The sequence below is a fragment of the Hyposmocoma kahamanoa genome, unplaced genomic scaffold (assembly GCF_003589595.1).
Source record: "Hyposmocoma kahamanoa isolate Upper Pololo Valley unplaced genomic scaffold, ASM358959v1 138, whole genome shotgun sequence".
In the NCBI taxonomy this organism is placed as follows: domain Eukaryota; kingdom Metazoa; phylum Arthropoda; class Insecta; order Lepidoptera; family Cosmopterigidae; genus Hyposmocoma; species Hyposmocoma kahamanoa.
The window spans coordinates 2,149,445-2,176,695 of NW_020653492.1; the positions used below are offsets into that span (position 1 = coordinate 2,149,445).

At 39.0% G+C, this 27,251-nt stretch overlaps 1 protein-coding gene across 10 annotated transcripts in view; it reads right to left on the minus strand.

The window, feature by feature from the left end:
- Positions 1-2,576: 2,576 nt before the first annotated feature.
- Positions 2,577-27,251, minus strand: part of LOC113240440 (heterogeneous nuclear ribonucleoprotein R) — a 33,692-nt gene continuing 9,017 nt past the window's right edge. For 2 of the 10 annotated variants that reach the window (XM_026477742.1, XM_026477744.1), the window contains exons 6-14: positions 25,756-25,997; positions 23,586-23,721; positions 22,508-22,641; positions 21,600-21,674; positions 17,530-17,679; positions 15,861-16,006; positions 11,706-11,800; positions 7,600-7,742; positions 6,598-7,072 (exon numbers count right to left, since the gene is read on the minus strand). In XM_026477742.1, coding sequence (XP_026333527.1) covers positions 6,965-7,072; positions 7,600-7,742; positions 11,706-11,800; positions 15,861-16,006; positions 17,530-17,679; positions 21,600-21,674; positions 22,508-22,641; positions 23,586-23,721; positions 25,756-25,997 — 1,229 coding nt within the window. In that variant the 3' untranslated portion in view covers positions 6,598-6,964. Of the gene's footprint in view, positions 2,917-4,062; positions 4,110-6,495; positions 7,123-7,599; positions 7,743-9,498; positions 11,246-11,676; positions 11,801-15,860; positions 16,007-17,529; positions 17,680-21,599; positions 21,675-22,507; positions 22,642-23,244; positions 23,381-23,585; positions 23,722-25,755; positions 25,998-27,251 lie in introns of those variants that run through there. The other 8 variants (XM_026477750.1, XM_026477745.1, XM_026477743.1 and 5 more) reach the window with 8 other exon arrangements.

The window sequence follows — 27,251 nt, forward strand, 5'->3', positions numbered from 1 at the left end:
GCGGGTATCTATTTGTAAATTTTTTTGGAATGTTCAGTTTCTATAATAATATTGATAATTTGAGGTGCCTACATAGATTTAGTATATCCATAGATTGGCCCTGACGTATTGGAGACGAGACCAAAACAAAAATACATCTGTGTGCGTATAATGTGCATGTGTGCAAGATAAATAGTGTTGCGCCATCCACTGATTTAACCTAAATATCGATTAACATATTACACCGGCATTTCATTCGTTGTATTCACCAAAATGTCTTAACGCAAAATACCGAGACGTTAATTAACTAGTTAATTAATGATTCAATAGAAAATTAAGAAAGCTACTATCACCTACTGGTAGTGCCATAGGATGGTAGGTAAACAATGGGGACTTTCACCCAAGATAACACTATGGCTCTACAAAATGGTGATAAGACCCATGATCAGTTACGGCGCGATAGTATGGAGGCCACGAACCAAGCTGACGACCGCAACCTACAAACAAATATAACTATTATAATTATTGTATGATATGATAACATAGAAGTGCATCACAGCAGTGAATTTGCAGATAAGTAATAGAACCAAAAAACCGGCCAAGTGCGAGTTGAACTCGCGCGGAGAGGTTTCGGTACAAACTTAACATTGTAGTTGAAGAATATGTTCTCCAATAGATTCCAACAGCAAATATAGGTTTATTCGCACAATAGCGGGAAATTTAAAGATAATTTCTGTATTTTTTCAAAACTTTAGGCTCTGTAGTTTCGAAGATAAAGGGTAGAATGATCAATTTTTGTCTATTTTCTTAAACAACTTAAAAATATTTATATTTCAAAATTACAAAAAATATATATTCTTAAGAACTTTCTCTCCCAATAGTGACTTAAAAATTTAGAATTAATTTATTTACGTAGCCCGTTTTGGTCACACAAATGCAGATGTGTACCAAATTTGAAAAAATCAGCATCATATTTCGGAACAGAACAGAACTCTAACAACAATAAATCGCTGATTTGTTGTTGATGAGAGTAGTGCTGCACAAAAATCAATTAATTGTAAGACATACCGCATGAATAATGTGGGTTTAGAACCAGAACGTAGTTTTACTCTTTGCTTGCCTCTAAAGGCATTATTTAAAAGCATTTTTCCTCAAAGTGTTTATTTGCCGCATATTTTTGAAAACTTTTTGGAAACCCCGTCTTCTCTCTTTGGCATAATAAGCCATTTCTGTCGTACTTCAATGATTTGAGGAAATCTGAATCAACAACAATAATTAACATAAAAAATGGGTGCCTCAACTATGCTATTAAAAGAAATTTTCGTTTTAATGTAAACAAAATATAATGTACTAATGCAATATTAATTAAATATAAAGTACTAAATCCAGAAATTTCTGATTCAATAAAAAAAAAATTAAGTATGAAGATGATTTCGGCAGTATGCAAGTCACGCCTTTGCCTTTCTTTTTTTCAGTTAATGACATCTCGATAACATATTATCGATTGCGTCAATCTCTATGAAAGTGGGGTTATGAATTTCAGAAATTCACGTATTTGATATACTTTTTAATTGAATTCGTATACATTTGGGTTAATGCACTTGAATGGTATAATTTTGCGGATATATTTAAGTAAAAAACTTTTGTGGTAGTGCTTTTAGACAGCTAAAAATTTAAATAGTTCTTACATGTGAAATATACAATTCTGCGAGTTTTCCTTTTTAGATAAGTTACATCCGGACACTGAAAACTTTACAATGACTAATAAACGTCCGTTATTCCAATGGAAACAGTGGGAAGGCACAACGGAAATAGTGGAAAGTCCCATTGGGAATAATGGGACCCACCTATACGATACGGGCCATTGGGGGACCAATAACGGGTACCAATTTACTTACGACGCAGTCCAACAAGAAACGGTAGAATGTAAAGGAAAACAAATTGATAATAAGGCAAACACAGTTTTGCAAATTTATTCCACATATTGATACAAGATTGATACAAGTCAGAGTTCTAACAGTATGGACATGCTATGTGGTCGAAATACAAAAAAAGGTTTAGTACAGCAATAATAAACATTACAGAAATCCTGAACTTTACAATACTACTTTCCTCACACTAATGTATTTTAAAGGGAAATATGTAATAAAAATAAAGCAAAAAACTAAAGCAGGAACACAGTCGGGAAATGTTATCGATTACAGAGAGGTGTTTTTATTTTAGCCGTAATTGCTAGTCCTAGAGTTCAATTCATTCAATTAATTCATTCTCGTGTATCCTAAGTTGTAAGTATGTCAAAAAACAACAGTCAAACTCCTTATAATATAATAATTACTGCTAAAATACACATCACATCGCAAAATGCGTTCGCAGGAATAAAATATATTGAATAACATGTAGTAAAAAAACAGTCGAGGAGGACGCGGGCGGCGGGCCCGCGGCCCACGCGCGGCCGCAAACAGGCAACCGCGACCGCGCGCTAACATAAAGTATATATTAAATATATACGGCTAATACGACAGTGAAAACATAAGCATAACGGGAAACTTACATTCGAAACATTTCATAACGTCCTACTTTAAGATTTTTACGGAATCGTCGCGATACAAAATCGAAAACGTGAAAATCAAATAAAAAAAACACATATATAGAAAAAAGACGGATCCTCTCGTTACACAGCGAGGATCGGACGTAAACGTAACCATGAACCGTTGAGCGATCGCGGGTAGCGGGCGAGGGCCCCCCTGCACAGCTTGTAGTGTCTCCGGGACAGGGGCTCGCCGCTGCGACGAGGCTCGGCCGGGCCCGGCTAGCTCGGCTGCGCGCCTGCAGAGCCCAGGGGCTGGCCCCAGCCGCACGCCGCCGCCGCCGCCGCGCCCAGGCGTCGCTTACTTTCCCCCCCTTGGTTCTGGTGACCCCCGTCCAATTTACGTTTACCTGCACCACAAACCGACGCTGTACTTGCGCTGTCGCTCTAAAGTCTCAACGACCAGGCTTTATATTTTCACAAAATTCATTCTCAATAAAATTAAACTTCATTTTTGGACGACTGAAGACCATTATATTAACTTACTACATGGCTAAATGTATTCAATTAAAATATAAATCCCATACACTCAGGGACAATAAAATCAGGCAACAAATAATGTGAACTTTTCATATTTTGGCGCGGTGGCAATTTCATCGATACCTTACGTCAATTGATGTCACCATAGAGTCAGCCAAATTTGAAAATCTGTGTTTTTAGACGAAACACCTTTTTTTTCTTCAAGCGCAAAAATTAAAGCTTAAAATATAAATTCTAGTCCAAATGTTATAGGAAAAACTAAATCGTATACTGTAATCAAATATCATAGATTGAGATATAAAATTATATTGAGATATAAAATTATTTCTAGTTATTCTATTTTTTGTGCCTACTCCATTTATTTGTTGGTAGATTAGGCGGCTTAACTCAAAAGTTTACATTAATGGAGGTACGATGTTTACGAATGTAGCCGACAGTAGAGGTGCTCAAAAGATTGACGTCATCGATCCACAGGTAAAGTTGCCTAATGGGGGAATTGGAGGGTTTATTCTTGCACTAAATATATGTGTGTCAAAACCTCACATATTTTACTTTTAAATTTACCCACGGATTGACACAATTAGTTTGCCGATTCCAAATATGCGAAAACTAGTCAAGAAACTAATATGAAAAAACATAACAGACATGACAAAACAATGTTTTTAGATCTCTGATCGATAAGTCTGCCAATGAACAAGTGGACAAGGTAGCCTTTGACACTAGTATCATTCGATGATACCAGATGGTCCTTCATATTGGAACCGCAAATGGTATAGATATCTTTTATAGTTTGTAACCTATCCATGTGCAATCCGATTTTATTGGCCGTGAATTAGAAAAATAAGGGTATGGGGTTCTAAGGTAGCAAACTACTGGGCCTCAAAGGTCTTCCACAAACTTTTCACAGCCTGCCAAACATGGGACTCGTCCCTCGATCGAGCTTTCAAAGTTTGTGGTAGCCTTAGGGCTAACCTTCTTAGGAAGGTGTAAGGATCGATTACCGAGGGGATATTTACCGATAAAAAGTATCATGATCCAGATTACACGCAAACCATCAAACATGCTGAAAGGAAAGGAGAGAGGATCAGGATATGGTTTCAGCACCAGGGTTCGACCGAGAGAGAGTCCAATGTTTTACATGGTAATTTAGAATTTTGCTGTTCTCTATAAATCCTGGGTAACAATAGAAAACCAAATGACACGTAGATACGTTTTTGATGAGCGCGATTTTGTAGCGTACATTTGTTTTAGGGCCGACGCCTGTGCCAAATACATAGTAAAAAAGGTAGGGATAACGCAACATTGATTTTTTTCTGAGTAATGTGCGTCTGCAAGGTGATCTTGTGCTAAGGCCAGAAATAGGATTTTAACAAATGTAAGCATACAAAGTAGCACACTCATAGGCAAGCACCACAACAAGATTTGTCGTAATCATTGTTCTACAAAATTATCTAGCGTGTCATCAGGATTCGGCGGCATCGATGTGTCAGTGCAACGCGCTCTGGCGGTGTTGCAGCGCTCTTGAGTCATATCATGTGATTTATTTTGTGATATATAGTCGGATAATCGGATGCTTATTTACCTACAATCCGGTTGCTAAATACCGCAAGCCATCGACGATTGACGAAGGAAAGTAAACGTTTAAGATGTTACTAAATTAACTTATACTTCGTCAAAAAAAAAATTCGTGTGATTTAATGTTTTATAGAAGCCAATAAAATGTCAACTGTCAATTTGACACTTGGTCTTATAACATTTATAGTGAGTCAAAACCTCGTGTAATTAAAATGTAAAAAATGAAACATTTCGGTGTACCGGGTTTTAAAAGAAAAAATATATTTTCAGAAACCGGTTCATATCGTCGTTGTTTTATAGAAAGGGCGAAAGCGTCATTTCGAAAAATCATCTCAGGGAGCGTGTTGTAGTTTTTCATGACTGTTTTTTTCAAATATTTAAAATTATTTACGTCCTGTTTTAAATATAATTTTAAAACTTAAACTTAATCAAAATCAAAATAAATTTTTAAAACCGGACATGAATATTTTGTAAACGGTCGTCAAAACCTAAAACATGCACCCGTGAAAAAATTTCAATATGGCGCTTTCGCCCTTTCAAAACATCGAGGATATTTCAAAAGCAATTCACTTTGGGTATAAAGCATTCGAATATCCGACGACTAGTCATACACAGCAATCTCAGGGCGCTGCAGCACCCCCACCAGCTCCCAACGGACACCGAAGCCACTAACGTGTCGGCTGCTACGGCACGTGCAGGAAGATCGTTACCTGGTAAACTTGGCTTGGCGCGCGGGTTGCCACGCATGGCGCTGGGCGTGCGGCGGCCACGCGCGGCGCGGCGCGCACCACCACGGGCCCCAGCCGCGCCCGCGCAGCCCCGCCGCGCCCAGCGCGCCCCCGGCCCCCCCCCCCGCCCCCCCCCCCCGCCCCGCCCCCCAGACCCCGCCCCCCGTAATCACGTACACCATCTCAACCTCCAATCTACCAATACCGCAGTCAGAGCCACGCTTTGTTGAGCTCGCTAGAGGCACTCGTCTGTCGGAAGTGAAATCGTATTACATCGGTAATTGCCGGTTTACATTATACATTCGTAATAGTTCCACCACCCATATTATGTAATGGGGATTTAAGTAGGTACTATCGAAATCCTAGTGGAACCAAGAGTAGTGTCCTCGTTTTAGAAGTACTAAGACACATTTTAAACATGGAGAAAGTAATCCGGCCATTATTGACAGCACTGCACAGTCTCTCTAGTTTTCAACTGTAGCGTTTATTCCAATTACAATACGTCGACGTTATAATTACGGGACGTAGCGTGTCGCTTTATATCTACATTGTGTTTTGTACCTATATTTACACGCTACGTCCCCTTCTCGTGAATTGAGTGTTAAACGTTATGTTCACCCACAGCTAATCAACTTGGAAGTTGAACTTAACGTTTAAATAAATAAAAAAAATAAAAATAATTACGTCAGACCGTATACCCGGTTTTTTAAAGAGCGGGCTCGTTCTGATTAACAAAGCGGACATTCTGGAAAGTACCAATATAATTAAAATACTATTTTTCCATCCATGTATCGCACCCGTCAATAATAAAGTGACGAAACTCTTATTCAGGGGTGCATGTTTTGGGTTTTAACGATTGTTTTAAAACATGTACGTCCCGTTTCAAAATTCAATTTTTGTTTTAATAAAGTTCAGTTTTTAAATTGAATTTAAAACAGGACGTAATTATTTTAAAATAGTCGCGAAAAACTAAAACGCTTGTTTGAAAAAAAATTCAAAATAGCGGTTTTGCCCTTTCTACAAAGCACCGACAATACGAAACAATAGCTTTGTTATTATTTTTTATTTATTTTGTCGGGTTTGCCAATAATATCATTGTTTTTAATTACGTCATTTTGTTACAGAGGGTACAATTTTATGTACTATCTAACACAACGTAAGTTATTTAAGTTTTTCTCAAAATGCCTGCTTGCTACAAATTACACCTACAGCTACGAATAATAAAACTAAAAAATAATTTAAACTACAGTTGTATTTCTTAAAACGAAGTATGTACCGAGCTTATGTATAAAGCATAAAGTAGTTAAGCGGACAATAGCACATCGTTAATTCTTTCATCAGTTTTGGAGTCTGTAATGGCGTTTGTGATGAGTTATTGTCGCTAAACTCGTCAAATCATGCTGCAAATAAAATCGCATTGCTTTCAAAAGAATTAATAGTTAACATGTTGTCCTAACAGGCATCAAATGTATTCATGTAAAAGTAAATATCTAGAAACAACCAGGTACCTAAACAGAATTTCGAATGCATTCCATAACTAATCATTCCTTCGTACTCTACGACAACAATAATAGATCTAAGATCTAGTTCTATGCAGCTAACACCGATACGACATCTAAGCAGAAAAGTACTCAAGTCGAAAGATAAAATTTGTGGTCGGTACCTGAATGCCTCCGGTTAGATCGTAGTAAAGCGAGTTGGGCCCGAGACCGAGCTCGTCGTCCTGAGTGAGGTATTTACCAAGCGGGTCAGTAAGTCTTCTTAACATATTCTCTACCTCGTTGCAACAACGAGAAATACATTTATTGGAACATTCCAAGTAAGCGTCGGGATCGTCTCTCACCTAAGGGGTGCGAGGGTGGCGAAGCTCCGAGCGGATTAGCGGATTAGTAGAAAAGCGAAGCGAAGCACTACATGAGGGTGGGAAGCGGGGTGAATGTTAGGCGAGGCAACGGAAACAACGGGTCGCGCGGGAGACGGGCGCCGGGCGCTGCCTAGACCTGAGGGTGAGACGCCCGCTCGCGCCGACGCCACCGCCGCCGCCCGCAGGGCCCCCGCCGGGGCCGCGTAGCATCGCACCGTCAGGCCTACACACTACCGCCTTTACCGAGTCACTAACTCCATTCGAGGGCAGGATTAATTCAACAAAACATATGAAAATTTGGCAACTCAAAAATCGAAAGGTAATGAGTACAGCGACTAGTGACTAGTAATAAGAGTGATAAATTAGTGAGTGTGTGTGGGACCCACCGGTTGCGCTCTGTTGGGAGGTTGGCGGACGGCGGACGGTTGCGGTGGCCCCGCGTAATCAAAATAGAACTCATCGTACCGGTAAAATGGCTCATTGTAGCCACCTCGGTAATCACCGTACCCGAAATAGTCGTAATCATAATCTATAAACACACAACACAGGCCTTTTAGAGGCTAAGCTAGACTAACGCTAACTTACAAGCTACCATACAGGGGTAAGGCTAGCGACTGCGAGCCTCCACGACACTCGTACCGGGACAGCACGCATGCTCACGCATCCGGACACACGGTCACCTCCACCACCGCTGCTGCTGAGTGCGCACTCCGTGATCAAGCATCGTGTTACATGGGTCGACACACCAAAACAACATGCATCCTGCGCCGGTAACCGCTGCTCTCGTCTTCGGTCACGTCTCAGTTTGTAACATGCTGTTTTTTCGTGTCACTTTTACGACGGGACAAGTGGAGTTGAATTTTGATATTTTGCAGTTACACAGTTTCTCCCACCACCGTTCAAAGCTTTGTGAAACATATATTCCAGAATGTTTGCGTCTAAGTTCCAACTGAGTTACACTGTCATGCATTTGGTTTGTTAATATTGTTATTAACATGAATCTCGACTGTGGTGGCCTAACTTTGCATCAACAATATTGGTGTACCGTCGTCGAGTGGGAACCATGCATCGGCCCTAGACCTAGCACTCATTAATCTAGCCTGGAAAATAGCGTTAATGATACATGTACTTGGGGCCTCGACTGTACGCATTTGGTCACTTACGCGAATAGTAACAAGGTGAATGTAATATTAGGGTATTCCAAAAAGGACATAATAATTTTGTATTTAAAAAAAACACTGAAAAATTGAGATTTACAACTGAAATTAATTCCAAGTGCAGTGCACGTGATACGAACGGAATTCGATCTCGTTCATATGACCACCGCAAGTACATTCGCTGCCGAAATGTTCCGGCCGAATGGCCACCTCATGCTCATGCGATTTAACGCCGTTGGATTACATTTTAGTGGGTTACATTAAGTCGTTGTTTTATGCCAACAAGCCAACAATGTTAAATGACCTCAGGAACAATGTCATACGCGAAATTGACAACGTTTCGGGCGTGTGTAAGAATGGTGGAAAATTGGCTCCAAAGAAATATGGACGCTGCAAACGTGCTGTCGGTGGTCATATGAACGAGATCAAAATCCATTCTTAAATGTAACATGTGTACTGCAATGTGTACTGGAATTTCAGCTCGATATCTCAATTATTCTGCGTTTTATTGAAATACGAAATTATTATGTCCCTAATGTCCTATCCTATGTCCCGATATTTTACATGATCTTTTTGTCTTCTGTGTGAAATATAACTTATCAAATTCTTAATCATACAGGACATTCTGAAATCGTTAAAGATGTGTTTCTTAAAGCACAGTTATCTTAAGTACGTACAGTCGAGTCCAGAGTTGTTAGTAAGGATCAGTAGCGGAGTGTGCGAGTGTGCGCGTGGAGACCACACCGTGTTCACTTCCATCGTGGCATAGAGCCAGGGGACGGAAATGCGTCTCAACATATTTAAATCAAAAGCATCACTTCCTTCACCTGTCTCAATAAACATTTATAGTGCTAAGTGTGAGACGGCCTTGCGCTCCATTGACTCTTGTTGAATGGCATATATTTGGCTGTAGTCAATTCGAGCTAGCACCTCGCACACTATGTACAACTTATATTTTAAAATACAAAATACTGACATGTGATAGAATTCCTTACAATAAATAATTAAAAAGTATTCTTTAGAGCCAATAATGAATTTCCAAAGAATTTTATAGAATTATGCCATCCTAGTAACAACAGTCGTTGCAACTTACTTGAAATTGATCTATCCAAGTTAATAACTAAGGTCCGTATTAATAAAGAGCATATACATCTCAAGCATCGGCGTCTTAAATATACCATCTCAAGTGGCAAGACCCTGCACTGCCATGAACTTAATAAAGTTCTTTGAGTTGTAGTGCTGAGTCACGTTTATAATGATCGGGAATTCTCAAATGATACGCAATCAAAGAACCGGACGAGTCGCTCGCTTGTGCCGGCCGCTTACTTTGCGTTGGATTTCTTTGCGTTACGTGCTTTTGATATCTAGCATGTTTGATATTTCCACGCAAGCAACAGGGAACGTTTGCGGAGCACAGCACCACTGGCCAATCACAGAGCAGCAGCGTCCACGCGTCCAATAAAACCAAAACAAAGACAAGGCGTCGCGCATGCGCGCAAGTCGCTCCGCAACGCAAATCGGAAGACTCGTGAAGGCCTTTGCGCGGAAGGCAGATTTCTACGCCATGACCCGGCCAATGCAAGCAAGCGAAAAACGCAAGTGAAAGACTCGTACACCCGGCATTAAAGGGATTTTTGAGCTTTGAACAATATCGACAGTTGAAATATGAGGAATATTTAGTCGTAATGGAAAATATCCCTTACTACAAAATGTCGCTCCGACATTTCAAAATTCGATACACATTGCGAATTTTAGCAGCGATGGAAACGCGATTGCGATTGTATCAATGCAGTGGCGCGTTTGCATCGATGCAATCGCCTATAAATATAAAGTCGCCGTGTGTAACCTCTCTTATATCGACGGTGGAAATTTGAAATGTCCCAATAGACATTTCGTCGTAAGGTCATTTTCCCTTGCGATAAAATGTCCCATACGACATTTCATGTTTCCACCATCGATATGTTGAGTAGTGACAATGACATTCTGACCAAACCAGTCGGAAGGGATATACAGTTGATGTACACTCAAGTGACATTAAGTGATAGGCTGGCGTGGTATGGACATAACATGCGGAGGGAAGGACGTCATGTGACTGAAGGAGTGTTATGTATTAGTGTGGAGGGATATAAGAGGAGAGAAAGGCTAAAGAAGAGATGGATGGATTGTGTGAAAGATGACATGGATAAGAAAGGTGTGAGTATGGTAATGACGGCTGATAGGGGAAGTGGAAGAAAAATACACGTTATGCCGACCGATAAGGAAGAATAAGAAGATTCAAGTGACATATTAATAGATGCGAGTATTAATACGGGCCGTAGTAGTTGAAGACACAATCAAGTTTTAAGTAGCTGAAGGGTTACAAAACAACTAGTGTTGCTACCGAGATTACATAAGCGTAATTTTTATCGATTTTCAAATGTCTAATTTGAACTCAATGCGTATTTGAAATGAAGATCATAATTAAGACAAGTAACCCAATATGATACTGTATTTTATTGAATTCCAATTAGACACTGAAATTGGATTTTTTAAGTGTTGACGAATACTGTCACTGTCAGTTTAATAACATTGTGATTGTGTACGAGTGTCCTTCAGAGGGGGTAACATAGTAGAGAGCTTTCTCTTGTGTATCTGGGTTTTGCTACTGGTAGGACAAACATTTTGTCAAACTTAAAATTAATTTGTACTTTGTCGAGTAAAGCCACACGTTGGCACCTCGCATTGATCTCGTATAAAAAAAGCGAAGAGTCAATATATGGTCGCACATCGATGTGTAACCGTGTGTAGAGAGAAAAACCCTGTCATTGTCACTTGCATTTCAATGATTGGCACGTACATTTTACTTAACGCGTCAATAATGAAATCAGTGGTGTGGCTGTAATTTTAGTTATTGGCACAATGTACCAGTTAAATATTTTCCATCACACTTGCAAGTAAATACTATGATTACTTGCAGGCTGACTTGACTATAATTCCTCAAATAAACCCTGGGGCCTTGGTCACAGCCATGGTCGGTAATGAGAAGAAAAAAGGCCCGAGAGTTTTATTTGGGGCATTATAGTCAAGTTAGCCTGCATGTAATCATAGTATTTACTTGCAAGTGTGATGAAAAACATTGTATGTTTCGCGAGCGGTACGCGAATAACGAACGTTGACTTCGGACTTCTACTAGAATCTCGTTCGTAATTCCTTTACTGCCCTTTCATTTTTCAAATTTCAGTTGTTGGCACATACCTCGATGTCAATAATTAAAACTGTGGCAACTTTTGGCTAGTTCGCCATGTTGTATGTATGTGTGGTGTGTGGTGTTAGAGGTGTAGCGTGTGGGTACTGACCGTAGTCGCCGCGCGCCTGCGGCGGGCGCGGCGGGGGCTGCGGCGTGCGGCCGCGCAGCGCGCCGTGCACGGGCGAGCAGCTGCACCAATCAAATCTGACATTACACACAACACGAGGTTATGCAATCGACCTAACTACATACACAACCCGACTCTGGGGAATCGTAATGACCACATTTTCCATAACACAATCACGTCAGTGTTACCCAATAACTGACGTGTACCCTCATTTTTGGAAGAACATGCTGAAATCCTGAAGGTACTGAAATAATTAAATTATTGCAATTTTTAATTTCACCTTTAAAAGAGTACAAATAAATTTCAAATTATTTTCCTTCGTCATTGTACATTCCCCAGCTCAAGCTATATACAAAAAAACTAACAAGCAGCCTCAAAATAGATACTTAGACTAATAAAAATAAAAATTTATAAATATTTTTTGTCCCGACAAATCGTGCTAAAAACTATTAATAAAACTAAAACGTAAGTAACAAAAATAAGTAATGTTTCAAATTACTGCTACAGGTAACAAACAACCTCTAGCGGCGACTAGTGGAACCAACAAAGAATATAAAAGAAGGAATCTCCCAGCTATACAAATGCGTATCGTCGGGAATAGTGGAATTACGCGTAACTAACATTGGATTGTGTTTTCATTTGGGTAATTTAGTGTCCAAATCCGCGTAAATGTTGTGGCAACCAAATTAATGTGAATTACGGGAATCTATTGTTACCCGTCCGTAAACGACATAAATTAATGATTACTGTAAATGTAATGAAAGTCGTAGCCATTGAAATAAAGTAATAACGTTAAACCTCTCTCATGTCAAATGTGTTACTGCAGGTACGCGCCTTTTCCCAATGCTATATCAAAACTTTGCAATAACGTCTCGTTTTACGAAGGTTACACATTGAAAAACAAATTTGGGGAAAATATTAGTTCCACTAAACGACACTAGATGGTATTAGTGTAACTGTTTACGATGGAAATAAAGATTCTAAACATTCAAGGAGTGAAAATGAAAGAGTAATAAGTTTACATAAAAAGCATATTTTCGATCCTTTCATACTAAGTATACTTTCTGTTGCAGCGGTAAACGAGAATAGACTTGTAATTGAAAAAATAATTTTGTTTTATATACAGAATAGAAAGAATATTTAACTAATTATAAAACAAGTAATACACAGTAGATAGCGATTAAAAAGAATAGGCAGAAGATTAAAACAAAAGTTACATTTCTCCATTAGTTTGGGAAACACAATTATTTCACAAAATTTCGACTTTCAAATAAATGCAATTGAAATTTCAACGACGCATATTTCTTATGCATACCATGGTCATCACACGTTAATTTTTTACCTTAATTTGCATTTTACATAAACAATTTTGTCGCGGTTAATAATAGGTATTAAGTAATTTTCTGCGAAAATTCCAGACACCGCAGGATAACGACGATTTGAAAAAGAATTTTTTTTCAGGCCCTTTATAGGTCCCATGGTCACAAAATGTTTTGTTAATAATCTCAGTATAGAGTACTAAAAAACCCGACCTCAAAAGTCATTCATTCCCTAGTTTGCCACCCTTAGAGGTGGAATATTTTCTTTAATTTAAATGGGACCAATATTGAGGTAAAAAAGAATCATCAAAATCGGTCCACAAATGCCTGAGTTATCGCGTAACAGACATTTAAAAAAATACAGTCGGATTGTGAGCCTCCTCCTTTTTTTGAAGTCTGTTAAAAAAGAAACAAATATACGCGATTTAAATCCGAAAAAAAGTTTCATTTCCTATGTGTAATAATCACAAAAACCTAAACCGATTAAAATAGATAATTTGACTTACTTGTTCACAAAAAAAAAACTCTTCTAACTACACTACCATAGTAAAACAATTGCTAGTTGCACAACAATATGGAATAAACTATAATACAATTAAACCTTGAAACCTTCCGTTCTCCGGCCGACATCCGTCCAAATTAAGTGTCGTATTCCAGAACTCTACTCAATGCTCAAGTCAGGATTTGAGCAGACTTGAGTATGATTTCAAGCACTGGAAATACGACCCTAAGGGCAAGGACTTGAGTATGATTTCGAGTGCTTTAAACCATACTCAAATCCTGACTTGAGCATTGAGTAGAGTTCTAGAATACGACCCTAAAAGACGCAATTTGCGAACGAAGCTTCATACTTGATACTGTCTTTTGATTTAATCGAGTGTTATTTATTTGACATAAAATTGTTTCGGAAAAAAAAATTGTTTCGGACGCATGTCAGATGGAAAACGGGAGTGGACTTCCTGAGACGTATCCAAACGTAACAAATCGTCGCCTTAATTTCTCAAACTCGTATCTTAAAGCACAAAGCATCGAGTATATAACCAGAAATAGAGACGAAATAAGGGCCATATATTCCTATTAATTCATCAGTGATACATCACCATTGACTTACAAATAAATGGACGACGGGTCTAATACAAAAACCACGAAAAAAATGTCCCAAGTCAACCTATTTAAATTGTTATGTCATCGCAGTATCGCGCTGTCCGTAGAACAAATGAAGACTAAAGCGGAGTGTCGCGCTCTGTATACGATTTTAGCGCCTTACAAGTGCGGACACTTTTTAGCGCGGACCCGACGTCCATATAATTGTAAGTCAATGTACATCACTTATAATTATCAACTCTCGTTTGCACTGAAATATAGACAGCGCCAACAACTGACCTGTGTGTACGTCTCCGTGTATTCCAAAGATGTTCTGTATTTATTGTAATAAAGATAATATCTCTAACAATGGCGTGCTGTTCCATTCGGTGGTGTGGGAAAGAACAGCAAACCATCTAATTACAAAACAAATGGAATCAAATTTCATCGGTAATTAAATATTAAATATGTAATTTTGCAATTTTCGTCCATTATAGTTTGCTATAATCACAAACAGTTAAATTGAGCTTTGGCTCAAGTTAACTCAACTAGTCGATTTGAAGTGAAACAATTGACGACATCCGTCAATTGTTTCGAATTCGGGCTGGCCAATCGGAGCGCAAATGTCACAGCAATAATATGGCAGAATAGTTTTTAAAGTAATTAAATGACATTTCGTCTCTATTCTGGTTATATACTCGATGGCACAAACTGAAATGCAAAAAATGCGTTGTCAATACGAATTTGCAAGCTGATTTCACATCACATTTCCTTCATATTCACGCACTGGCCTTTTACCTATTCTTAAAGTAATGCGTCCAAATTAACACTATAAGATATATAAGATACGTGTTTGAGAAAGAAAGACATCGAAATGTCAATCTCTATAAATCGCAAAGATTTTTCGTTATGTATAGTTTGGGTCAGTATCATAATGACTATCTTCAAAATGACCTGATCAGCATAAGGACTAGGTCGCAAAACGACCACCTCTGCAGAAAGACTAGAGCGTACAATGACTTGGTAGCAAAACGACTAGATATCGAAATGACCATTTCGTTAAATAGACCACGTGGTAAAACGACAATGTACAGTTTAGTTGAAAATTTCTTGTTCAAAAATACTAATGAAAATAAAGTTCAATGTGGAACAAACTTCACTTTATTGCTTGCTGTATTCGAATATTCCACATGCGATTCCAGGTAAAAACCACATTGTAGATGTTATGAATAAGAGGATTAATTAGAGGATTAAGGGGTAAGGTCGGCCGTAAACAAATAAAAATTACGAATTATAAAAATTTTATTATTTTTTTAAATGACACTAAATTTTAATCAAACTGTACTTTGGAAAAACAAAATCTAGTTATTTTGCTACCTTGTCGTTTTACCATGTGGTCCATTTAACGAAGCGATCTTTTCGATATCTAGTCGTTTTGCTACCAAGTCATTGTAAATTATAGTCTTTCTGCAGAGGTGGTCGTTTTGCGATCTAGTCCTTATACTGAGCAGGTCATTTTGATGATATAGTCATTATGATACGACCCTTATAGTATAATTTAGTTAAATAAATCAGCATGGATATTTATAGGATAATCATCACGATAATTATCAAAGACAATAAATATCTTGATAATCTCGAACCCTCCCTTTATAAGTTATGCACCTGTAGAAATCATTTTCACTGCGAGTTTTTGTAGAGTGACTTCACGTAGAGAAAGGGATACAACACTCACCCGCCACGGCCATGTATCATTTGCATCATACGTCTCTCTCTAGCGCGAAGGATCTCTTCTTTCTTCTTCTTGTCAGAAGGCGGCTTGGCGAGCGACACCTCCAGTTTGGCGCCACCCATTTCTTTTCCATCCAGTTCTTGCATTGCCTGAAACAGTCATGTGTTTTTGTTGGCGTGCACGAAAGTGGTATATATTACAGAAACAGTTGATTTGTTATAATACGAGTATAGTAATTAAGAAATAATCCGGCAAGTGTTATTAGCAACACCAACAAATTATAACCGAGCTATGGCAACACAAAATTTAAAACAGTTCAGTGGGACGGGACATAATTTTTTTTTTTAATTTCGTACACTTCTGTACGCTTACATGGAAAGTACTAGAATCCAAATAAATACCCACTAATTTTTATTTACCTAAAACCCTCGATTAATGGACTCTTGAAGATTAATTTAGTAGTAGTAGTAGAGCTGTTTGTGAAAGAGTTAGTCCAGGGAAGTACAGCCGCCTTACCCATTTCTCCCTATTAAGCAGTAATGTGACCATTCTGTGTTCCGGTTTTGAAGGGTAAGGGTGCTGGTGAAATTACAGACACGTGGGACTTATCAACTTATGTCTCAGGGCGTCAGACGGAGATGCAGTGCCCATAAGATCTTTGCGGATTTAAAGTTCTGAGTGGCACTGCAACTGTTATGGACAGGCGTGTAACTTACCATAAGGCGCACGACTTGTTCGTCCCGTCACTTGATATTACAAAAAAATGACTCGCAGTCGAAACCCACAACCCACTACTGATATTTTTTCTACACATACATCTCCACTTATCAAACACCTTACTGTTTAACATTCGGATTCGTATACGATGTCATTATCTAACAGCGTTTACGGAGTTAGTCGGTCAAATAGATTATAAGAAAAATGAAATCCTTTTATATACCTACATTTTTAAGACTTTAAATGACTAAAATGTAGGAATGCATTAGTCTCGCATTAAAATAAATTAATACAATTTAACAAAATCCAGATTTAATTTAAAATAATAAAAGATTTTCATATTACATTCTTGCTTTGTAAACAATAGGACGTTCGGTAACTTTCATTCGATAACTGTGTTCTGAATAACGTCTGTAGCCTTTGCCGGTCGAGAAGTTCGAGTAATCGTACGGGTGTGACGTCATTGCGGTTCGGTTTCGAATACGACAGTTTGACGTTCGATTCGGTTATTGTGAATAAAAATTAAAAGAAATCGTACAATATCTAATCGAATCGGTCGTTTAAGTAGTTTATTATAAGTTCTTTTATTTCGCGACACACACATCCGTCACTCATCTCGGCTCCACTGCTCATTGAAAACCAGTGCCACAGTCAATCATGGCTGTGGCTTTATGCTGAATAACGTCCTTTTGCGTACGCCACAACCGCGCAAATGACAGTACCTACAAAATTGTAGTCAAAATTAGCTTTTTTCTTTCTTCTTTCAGTCTTACTTTGTTTTTTTTTTGTATGTATGTGTTGTGAAGTTGCAATAAATGTCTATTCAAATAGTACTTTATCTAAATCACATTTTATGTAATGGATGATAATAAAAAATATGTCAAAATTAAGCGTCAAAAAGAGGTTATCCTTCTTTCGTTTTTGACACTGACGTACAAAAGCGGTTGTTTCATACCTTGACAGCACAGTCCCGGTCCTCAAAGTGCACGAAGGCGTAGTCCTTGATCTTCTTGACGCGCTCCACGGTGCCGTAGCGCTCGAACTGCTCCTTCAACGCCTCCTCGGTGATCTCTTGTGTTAGATTCCGTACATACAGCACTTTCACCTGCAAAATCAAATCACAATATTTTCTTTTCCTTTTTTTCTTTTTTTTAACGCACACACTCACAGCCCCGCACTGGGGGTTCACTTGTTGTTGTTGTGTTTCGTTTATGTGTGCCCATGGCACCAGTGACACAGGGTTTCCCTGTGTGACGGGAACGGTTGTCCCACAAATTACATCCAAACTCAGAGATATAAATATAGGTCGTATAAATATTTCTTCCGGCTCCAGAATCCAACCCGGGATCGCTGCGTGGCAATCCAGCATCGTAACTGTTCGGCCACAGAGGCAGTCAAGTTTATTTGCTTTCATAAGTTTCTCACAGGCGGTGTTAATGGCAAAACAAGCCGTTTAAACCAAATACTAAGTTCTACAAGAAGCACATAGACAAATTCGTAAGCTCAAGAGCGGTGGCTCCGGTGTAGCAACAATTGTTCTAGTTCAGTCTGATCCAAGAACATTTTCTGTGTTGTTCGAGCTTAGTTAAAATGGTGGCTCTTCACATGGCTATTTGAATTAGCTATTGGGTAATTGTTGTATTTGGAAAAATATTTCACGTACAGATAAACATGTAGTCATTGACAAATATGACTGTCTACACTTGAAGAAAAATAAGAAATTAAAATAATAAATATAACCAGAGTGTTTCCTTGCGTATTTGGCTATGGCTCCTTTGATGTGCGCCTAAAACCCGGCCAGCGCGCAGTACCGCGAGTTTGCTGTTTGCTGCATTTGTCGAATAAGCAAACAAGGCAAATACTTTGTCACACATGCTATCTACACATGGTGAATGTTTGCAGAATATATCAAAATTATGGTAGCAAAAACATCAAGATATTCAATAAAGAATATTTTATTATTTTCATCTGTAAGAGCGGTTACACTCGGCGATTTTTAGCAGCGATGCAAACGAGGCAGTAGCGACGCTGTCGGTAATCGTCTACCTTTACACACGCGCGTGATTTTAGGCAGCGATGCAAAAGCGATGCAAGCGCGCTACTGCATTGATACAATCGCGTTTGTATCGGTTGCAGTAGCGCATTTGCATCGATGCAATCGCTTATAAATCGTAAGTGTAGCGCTACAATCGCGGATTTCACGAACGCGTAACCACGCGTGTGTTACCACTCTTACATACATATACGACACAAGTACAGGCGCACCGCGTTACTTTTTTGTTCTCTGCTACCGCTTAACTAAGTCGGTTCCTGAGATAGCTGCGCGGTGCGGGAGGAGTGACAGTTTACGTAAGTTATGTCGCGGTGCGCACGGGATAATTTCAACAAGATTTTTCTGACTATATTCAATAGCAATTCGATTAAAAAAGTGCCCACCAAATTAGTCAATGATTTAATTGAGAATTCAAGTGAATAGATATTTGGAACTTTTTTCAATCAACTTGTCACGAGCGGTCTGTATCTACACATGTATGTATCTTCGGTCTGTATCTACACATGTATGTATCTCAGTATTCTCAGTATTCTGTTGGTGTCCTTGTAGAGGTTTATCATTATTTGTCGTATCAGGAACTGTTTACGGCAGCTTGATAGGTGTATGTTAACAAACAATTCTCCACATCATTTTATGTTCCTTTTTTATAAAACATAGAAAAAATATTTTTTTTTTACCTTTAAACAGTATAAACTCGCTTCGAGAATTATGATGGGAGTGACGACGGAACGAAACCAAGTAAGTGCGCGTTCCCATTACGTCGTAACGTTTTATTTACCGTTAGACGACTGTCGCGTTTAGCCTGTTCCCATATCACGACTATCTGTCGTGACTGTGTCGTGTACGTTTATTTTATCGTTGAACGACTGTCGTGTCTGGCTGTTCCTACTAGATCGTGACGACAATATATCGGTTCACGGCAGCCGCCTCGTCGTTCACACGACAGACTGTCATCACATTTTAATCGTGAAGTTTTATTTATCGTCAGACGACTGCCGTTCTAGCTCTTTCCATTGTCACGACAGTCTGTTGACGTAATGTCAAAAAATCGTGAACGCCAGTTAATCGTGTCGTTCTATGTGTGAACAACTAATAAATACTATAGGTAAAAGCCTCGACACTTTAAACTGAACGATTATCTGTCGTCACAACATAATGATAAGAATGACGAAGAAAAAGAATTACAGTTCAAAAGTAAGTTTTCAAACGATTCAAAATTTCTAAAGTAAGTGGCCAGAAACCAGAGAAAACGGTGATGATGAATGAAGGTGAAAAGTTCACAAACTTGTTATTGAATATCGTCAGGAAAAATCTTGTCTACTTCAGGAACCGACTCAGTTAAGCGGTAGGCCTGTAAACAAATCAATCGACTCTTACTTTAGCGGGGCCAGTATTATCATGGATGTTGAAACGTTCTTATATTACCAATATAGCTCAATATAAACAGGCTTTTTTTAGACAAACGCATAACACGTCGTTATCGTCGATATCACATTGTCGCTTAACATCAAGTGAGATTGTGGGAAGGAAGCCTTTGTCTGTGTATTTGTCAGTCTTTAGAATCATTACTCCAAAATAGATGGACTGATTTCATAGCGGTTTTTAATTATTTGGAAGCTTTTATTTTATAACAACTTTGGAATAAAATGTCACGCCGTTTTCTTGTAGCATCGATAAACAAAGCATTTTTTGTTCTGGCCTCTTGGTATTTCTATTATTTTAACTATTGACTTACAAATAAATGGACGACGGGTCTAATACAAAAACCACGAAAAAAATGTCCCAAGTCAACCTCTTTAAACGTAGTGACATGTAAAGGAATATGAAAAAGCTAAAACGTTGAATTTAAATTGTAATGTCATCGCAGTACTGTCTAATTTTGCTTGCCTCGCTGTCAGTCGAACAAACGAAGACTAAAGCGTGAATGACGCTCTGTATACGACTTTAACGCCCTATAAGTTCGGACACTTTTTAGCGTGGACCCGACGTCCATATAATTGTAAGTCAATGATTTTAACAGACTTTAAAAAAAAGGAGAAGTTTCTCAATTAGATTTTTTTATGTATGTTACGCGTTTACGCGATTTGTGAAAAGATTTTATCTTTTTTTTTTTTTTGTTGTTGGACAGATGGTATCTCAGTATCGGTCCCATTTAAATATGAAGAAAATAATCCACCTTTAAGGGTGGCAAACTAGGGAACGAATCCGGTTTCGCGCACTTTCCGGTAACCGATGACAATAAAACTTGGCAAATAGATGTAATTCTACGGTTTTTTGAGGTCGGTTTTTTTACTACTCGGTACCGAGATTATTTCAACTTGAATAAAAATCGCACCAGGGTTAGTTTTTGTGGCATACGTGTGTTCAATTTCCTGTGCCAACCCTGTGCCGCGTATTCACAGCTTCAAAAAGTACTTCTGAGGTTTGGTCATTTCTTCAGATTCTGGGAAAAGTTCTCGCAAACATGACCATGCACTGAAGTCTTTCCGTGGGAATAATTCAAATTGGCACACATCCTTACTAATTGCATTTCTTGTGTTGTGGTAGTTACTTTCAACTTTTTGGCCTGTTAAAATGGTAGTAACAACTACATTGCTCTGAGATAGAGCAGTATTGCAATGGCGTTCTAAATGTTTTAGTTTTTTATATTTCTTTACATGTCACTACGTGTGTATAGGTTAACTCCGGAAATTTTTGTTTAGTTTTTATATTAGACCCCTCGTCCACTTATTGGTAGGTCAATGTGGTCATGAAGCCCTCTCAATCAGGACCCGAATGAAAGATTTCATAGTGGGTAGCCCATATATACCAGGTATGATCTTTAAAATGGTGTTCGCACTGGCCCTCAGTCTGCTGAGCAATGATGCTGTTCTTTTGATAATGGCATTGAAACCATCATCATATTGGATGTGAATTATCATAATTCAATCCAAAATATATCACTGAAGTGTATAATTGTAAGATTTACTCACTTTACTCATAGTCTGCTCGTCCGGCTCCTCTTGAGGGTCGGCCCAATCCACTATAATATCACAGCCCCATACCTGCTGGTCAAATCACGGTATCAACAGCATTAGTATACCAATTTATATCCACTTGGTAACAATGAATGCAAAATAAAAATCCAGCAGAAGAAAAGGTCTGCTCCAGATGATAATTATGTCATTGACAGCAGTTCTGCAGCCTCTAAAATGACAGAATCTGCCCCACAAATCAGGAAGTCATCGAGTATATAAAAGAAATAGAGACGAAATGCCAATTTAATTTGATAACTATTCTGCCAAATCATTACGGTGACAATTGTGCCCCGATTGGCCAGCTCGAATTCGAAACAATTGACGGGTGTCGTCAATTCAATTAACTTCAAGTCGACCAGTTTAACTTGAGCTTTGCTATAATGGAAGAAAATTGAAAAATTACGGTTTTAATATTTAATTACCGATGAAATGTGATTCCGTTTGTTTTGTGATTAGATGTTTTGCTGTTTTTCCAACACCACCGAATGGAACAGCCCTCATTGTTAGAGATATTGTCTTTATTACAATAAATACTGAATTTTTTGGAATATACGGAGACGTACACATAGGTCAGTTGTTGGCGCTGTACTATTTCAGCTTTCTAATTTGTGATTTCAGCGCAAACGAGAGTTGATATTTAATAGTAATATAAGATCCACTTGCCTGATGAGTTGCCATGGATGGATGGCCCTTATTCCCTTACTCCCGTCTCTATTTCTGGTTATATACTCTATGGAGGACGACTCGATAAGGTACAAAGATAGTTTAAGCCAAGTACAAAATTGCAGTCGCGCAGAAAACGGGCATGACCACGTTTCTTATGCCTGTGATCCTTTATTTGCAATCGCTGTCAGTATACGTACCTTTATTCTACCAGTGCCCAGTCTACGTTTAGCTAGTGATGCGGCTTTGTGAGACTCGTATTCCAAAAAACAAAACCCTCTATTTTTCTTCTTGTCATCGGGCGAACTATATATAATAACTTCCATGAGGCCAGCTGCAATCATACGACAACAATCAGCGGCGAGCGCCTCATGCACACATTTAAGCGTTCATGTAAAGCTCCCAGGTCCCCGTCATTCCTTTACGACTACAAAATATGAAGCAAATCAAACGATATTTCAGGAGTACACATACTGGAGTCAAATCTTTTCTCCGTCATTTTGAACTGCATTCTAATTCGTAGATCGTTGGGTTAAAATTTTGTTTGCTACTTTTAAACACACCGGCGGCGGCGCGGGTCGAAGTGGGGAGAGAAAAGATAGTCACAAATTGGCCAATCTGCAGATAATGTGCTTCAACATTGCGATTTAGTTTAAACCTGTAAGCGTAAAGATCTGGATTTCAAAAGCGTTCGGCAAGAGTCGCACATTGTCTGCAAATCTCCATGATGCAATGCCAATTATAGTAAGAATCTCGCTAATGAACAACAAACAAAGCGAAGAGGGAAGTCCCATACAACAGATCTGAGAGGGTGATAACATCGAGTCGTAACATAAAATAGTGAACAGCGAAGTCGCGACAGGTCGCGTCACTTCGCCCCGAGCCGCGCCCAACCACTGAATAGCACTTATGTATTATGAATTCGACAAGGACTTACGTGCGTGCCTAGTAAACTCCTCAAACAAATCGTCCCGATCTCGATTCTTAGGGATATTCCCCACGAATAAACGATGATTGTTAAAGGAAACCGTAACGCCAATCTTTTTCCCCTTTCGAATTTCATAATCATTCAGCTGCAAGAACAATTCGAGGAGAATAGCCAACGGCCGGGCCGGTCGCGCAGCGGCGGCCGCGCCCGGCGCGAGGCTGGTCGGCGCGGGACGGACTCTCGGACGCGGGAAGCAAGCGGGAGCAAGCGGGGCACCCAGCGGTCCACACCAAGCACCTCCCCACGCATCAACCCACAACTAACTCTTTAACATTCGAGTGACACTTTACCTGTTAATTTACCAAACTCTTCCAGTATCTCCTCTTTGCCTTTAGACTTGGGAATGTTGCCGACGAAAAGTCGCAGATTTGGTACGCTAATCTTAATTCTCAGAGTCTTCCCTGGTTTTATTTCGTAATTATCGAGCTGTGGGAAAAACATAAAAGGGAAAAATTTTGAAAAAAAGAGGAATCAATTTTGATTGGGTTCCTGATGATGAATTTTGTACAGACGTGGCGAACGCGGGCTGGTGGACTGAACTGACACCGCGGCCGTTGCAGCTCGGTCAAGGCGTGACGATGATGACGGTTAGAGCCAATCGTGATGAGTTAACTGTACTGTAGTTTGATGATAAGCCGATAGTGTTGTATTGAGCAAAGAGGAGAGCCTGAGATGTATTAATTCTCAGTTCGGAGAACTTTTTCGAAGCCAATTGGAAAGTTAACCCTGTAAGTGGACCGTTTGATGGAGTGAAAATAAAAGAAGCGAGTACAGTGTGATGGTAACAAAAAAAATGAAAAGCAACTTAAAATTGAACGAGGTGCAACAGTAAGAACGGGATGATGTCTCAGGACAAGCGAGGCTAGATCATTATAGGTGTTATCATTGCACATTTACACAAATTCGGTGATTATAATGGAAAGGCGGTCGCTTGAATTCATTGCTGCAAAACGGTGCCTTTTGTTCATAGATATCACAGATACCAATCAAGTACTTCCATATAAGGCCGGGTCGACGACAGGTGTTCCAACAAGAATGCAAGTGACCGCTTTTAGTGGGGGATATTAATATCATGCTTTTGTAAATGATATAAAAAGCTTAAATCTAAGTCTCCCAAGTGTGACTGTGATATATCGACAGGCAAATGATTAGACTTGCAAAAATACTGGCTGATGGAACTAGTAATCTTGCAAGTGGCGCCTAAGTTTACCGACTTCACAGCAGAACAACACTTTCGAAAGAAAGTTTTAACGAAAAGTCAGCATGGAGAGATAAAGTTTTTTATTACGAAGTTCATAACTTTGTGATTATAAATTAACAGTAATTAGCAAATTACGAACGTGTTGTTCAGGGGGCTTTCCATACAAAGCATACAAAATACTAAAGAAAGAATCTTTTATACGTTTTCGAAGTAAATAACAAGGTATGCTAAGTTGTGTATAGTTTTATGTGGAAAACCAAAGGAAATTCTACACAAACATGAAGCCAGTAAACGTGCGGCAACTAAGTGCTGTGATATCTTTTAAGGGAATATACTTAAAAACATCGACGAGACACCTGAAATTAGATTTCAAATTAGAATTTTGTATCAAATTCATATCGCACCAATCATACAAGTCAAATTAAAGATAAGGAGATTTTTGACACAATTTGGTGTGACCAATTAAATAGACAGTCGGTAACGGACTAATTTTTTACGATAACACTCAGTGCTGGATAATTCTATCGACAGATGTGCTCACATCCATTTACCTAATTGACGAACATTGACATCTTTGAAGTATCCTTTAGGTGGACATATTATCGAAAGAAAAACACATCTTTTTTTAAATTTAGAAACAAGTATGACGCCAATGTTCGTGGTATTTGCAATAGAGCGGCAAATGTCTTCACTGTGGAACCAATATTCAATTAAGAAACATTTTAATGGGGAACATAGTTTTGCCGAAACTCACCACTCTCTTGCACTAATGACACCCATTCACGCTTCCATTGAACGACATTCATTACATGAAAGGACTGCGCTACGTTAACTCAAAAGGTTATCTACCACAAACTCGAATTTATTTTTCCGAAATAACGTTTGTTCGAACTTTTATTACCCCGAAAACCGAATTATAACGAAACCATTATAATTCGGTTTTCGTTGTTCTTTCAGGATGTGTTGGATGTTTATCGCAAAGACACGATTATTTGCGGTTAGGTTAGGTTAAGTTACATTTAAAATAAGAAACATTTTGCTCTCAAAATTACTTTCGAGGTTATGAAAATTCAAGCAAACGTTACTTCTGGAAAATGTCATTTCGGACTTCTGATAGGCAACCACTCAAAATTATCTATAGTCCGAAACAACCTACCCACAAAGGGAAAAATAAAATATTGAAGAATCAACGGAGCGCAGTGAAGGTATCGCATTAGGCAACTTATACGAATGAACATTGAGGCGGCGTTACTACTGACCTCCTGTACGGCACGTTGCGTCGCCTCACGAGAGGTGAAGGTCACGAAGGCGTAGCCGCGGTTGGTGCCGGTCATCGGGTCCATCATGAGGCGAAGGTCCCAGATGGACCCGCACTTCTCGAACAGAGGAATTAGCTCGTCCTCGTACATGTCCTTGGGAATCTTGCCGCAGAACACCTCGCAGCCGGCGCCCGGTGTACCGCCCTCCCACCCTGGAGGCGGCCCACCGTACTTACGTTGGCCTGTAATTGAGGAACAAAACACACTAATCACAAAGACTGCTTCCACGATTAAGTAATGTTGCGTAATTGTTGAAAAAACGGATTTTTTCATAAGAATTTGCGGATCCTTTTTTCTGATTTTTTTCTATATACATATATACAAATTTCTCCATGATCCAACACAATCCATTTGATACGACACGACATCGAGTACATAACTAGAAATAGAGACGAAATGTCATTTAATTTATTTGGAAACTATTCTGCCAAATCATTACTGTGACGACTGCACTCCGATTGGCCAGCCCGAATTCGCAACTATTGACGGGTGTCGTCTTCACTTCAATACGACCAGTTTAACTTAGACCTTGCTATAATGGACGAAAATTGAAAAATTACATATTTAATTACCGATGAAATGTGATTCCGTTTGTTTTGTAATTACCTAGATGTTTTACTGTTTTTCCCACACCACCGAATGGAACAGCCCTCATTGTTAGAGGTTACCTTTATTACAATAAATACAGAATATTTTTGGAATATACGGAGACATACAAACAGGTCAGTTGTTGGCGCTGTAACTATTTCAATTTTCCAATTTGTGATTTCAGTGAGAGTTGGCATTTAAAAGTGATATAAGGCCCATTTACCTGTGAGATGGCCCTTATTTCGTCTCTATTTCTGGTTATATGCTCGATGCAACAGGACAACTTCTTAAAGACCATTTTAGAGGGAAAAATCGAAGGGTAGAGGGGAAGACCTAGGCGCAGCTAGATAGACCAAATAAAGAAAGGGCCGGTGTCATATAAGGAGGTCAAGGAGCTGGCTTATATAAGAGATAATTGGAAGACGCTCCACCGACATGAGTGTAACTCTAAGAGTATGCTTAGTCGGCATAGCGTCTGGTACGGTTTGCTAGAAGACGTCGGTTCGAATCCGGCCGGATCGAAGGAATTTTTTCTTCGATCTTTTTATTAATAATTATAGCTAGTGGAGTAATTACACAAAAAATAATTAAATGTCATGATGGAGAAACATCATGACATTCAACAAAACACTTAATTACAGTGAATAGCGACATCTCTAGCCAGGGCGTGCCGCTATAAAGGTGCCTAACTGGGCGACGAAATACCTTCATAGATTTCTCATAGATGGCGCTGTCTCTAAAAAGTCATTAAAAACCAGATACAAAGAACCTACAACAAAAGTATAGCTTATATGTATAGCTCTTAAGTTCGATGATGATCATGATACCGAGGTCCCTAGAAGTCCCCA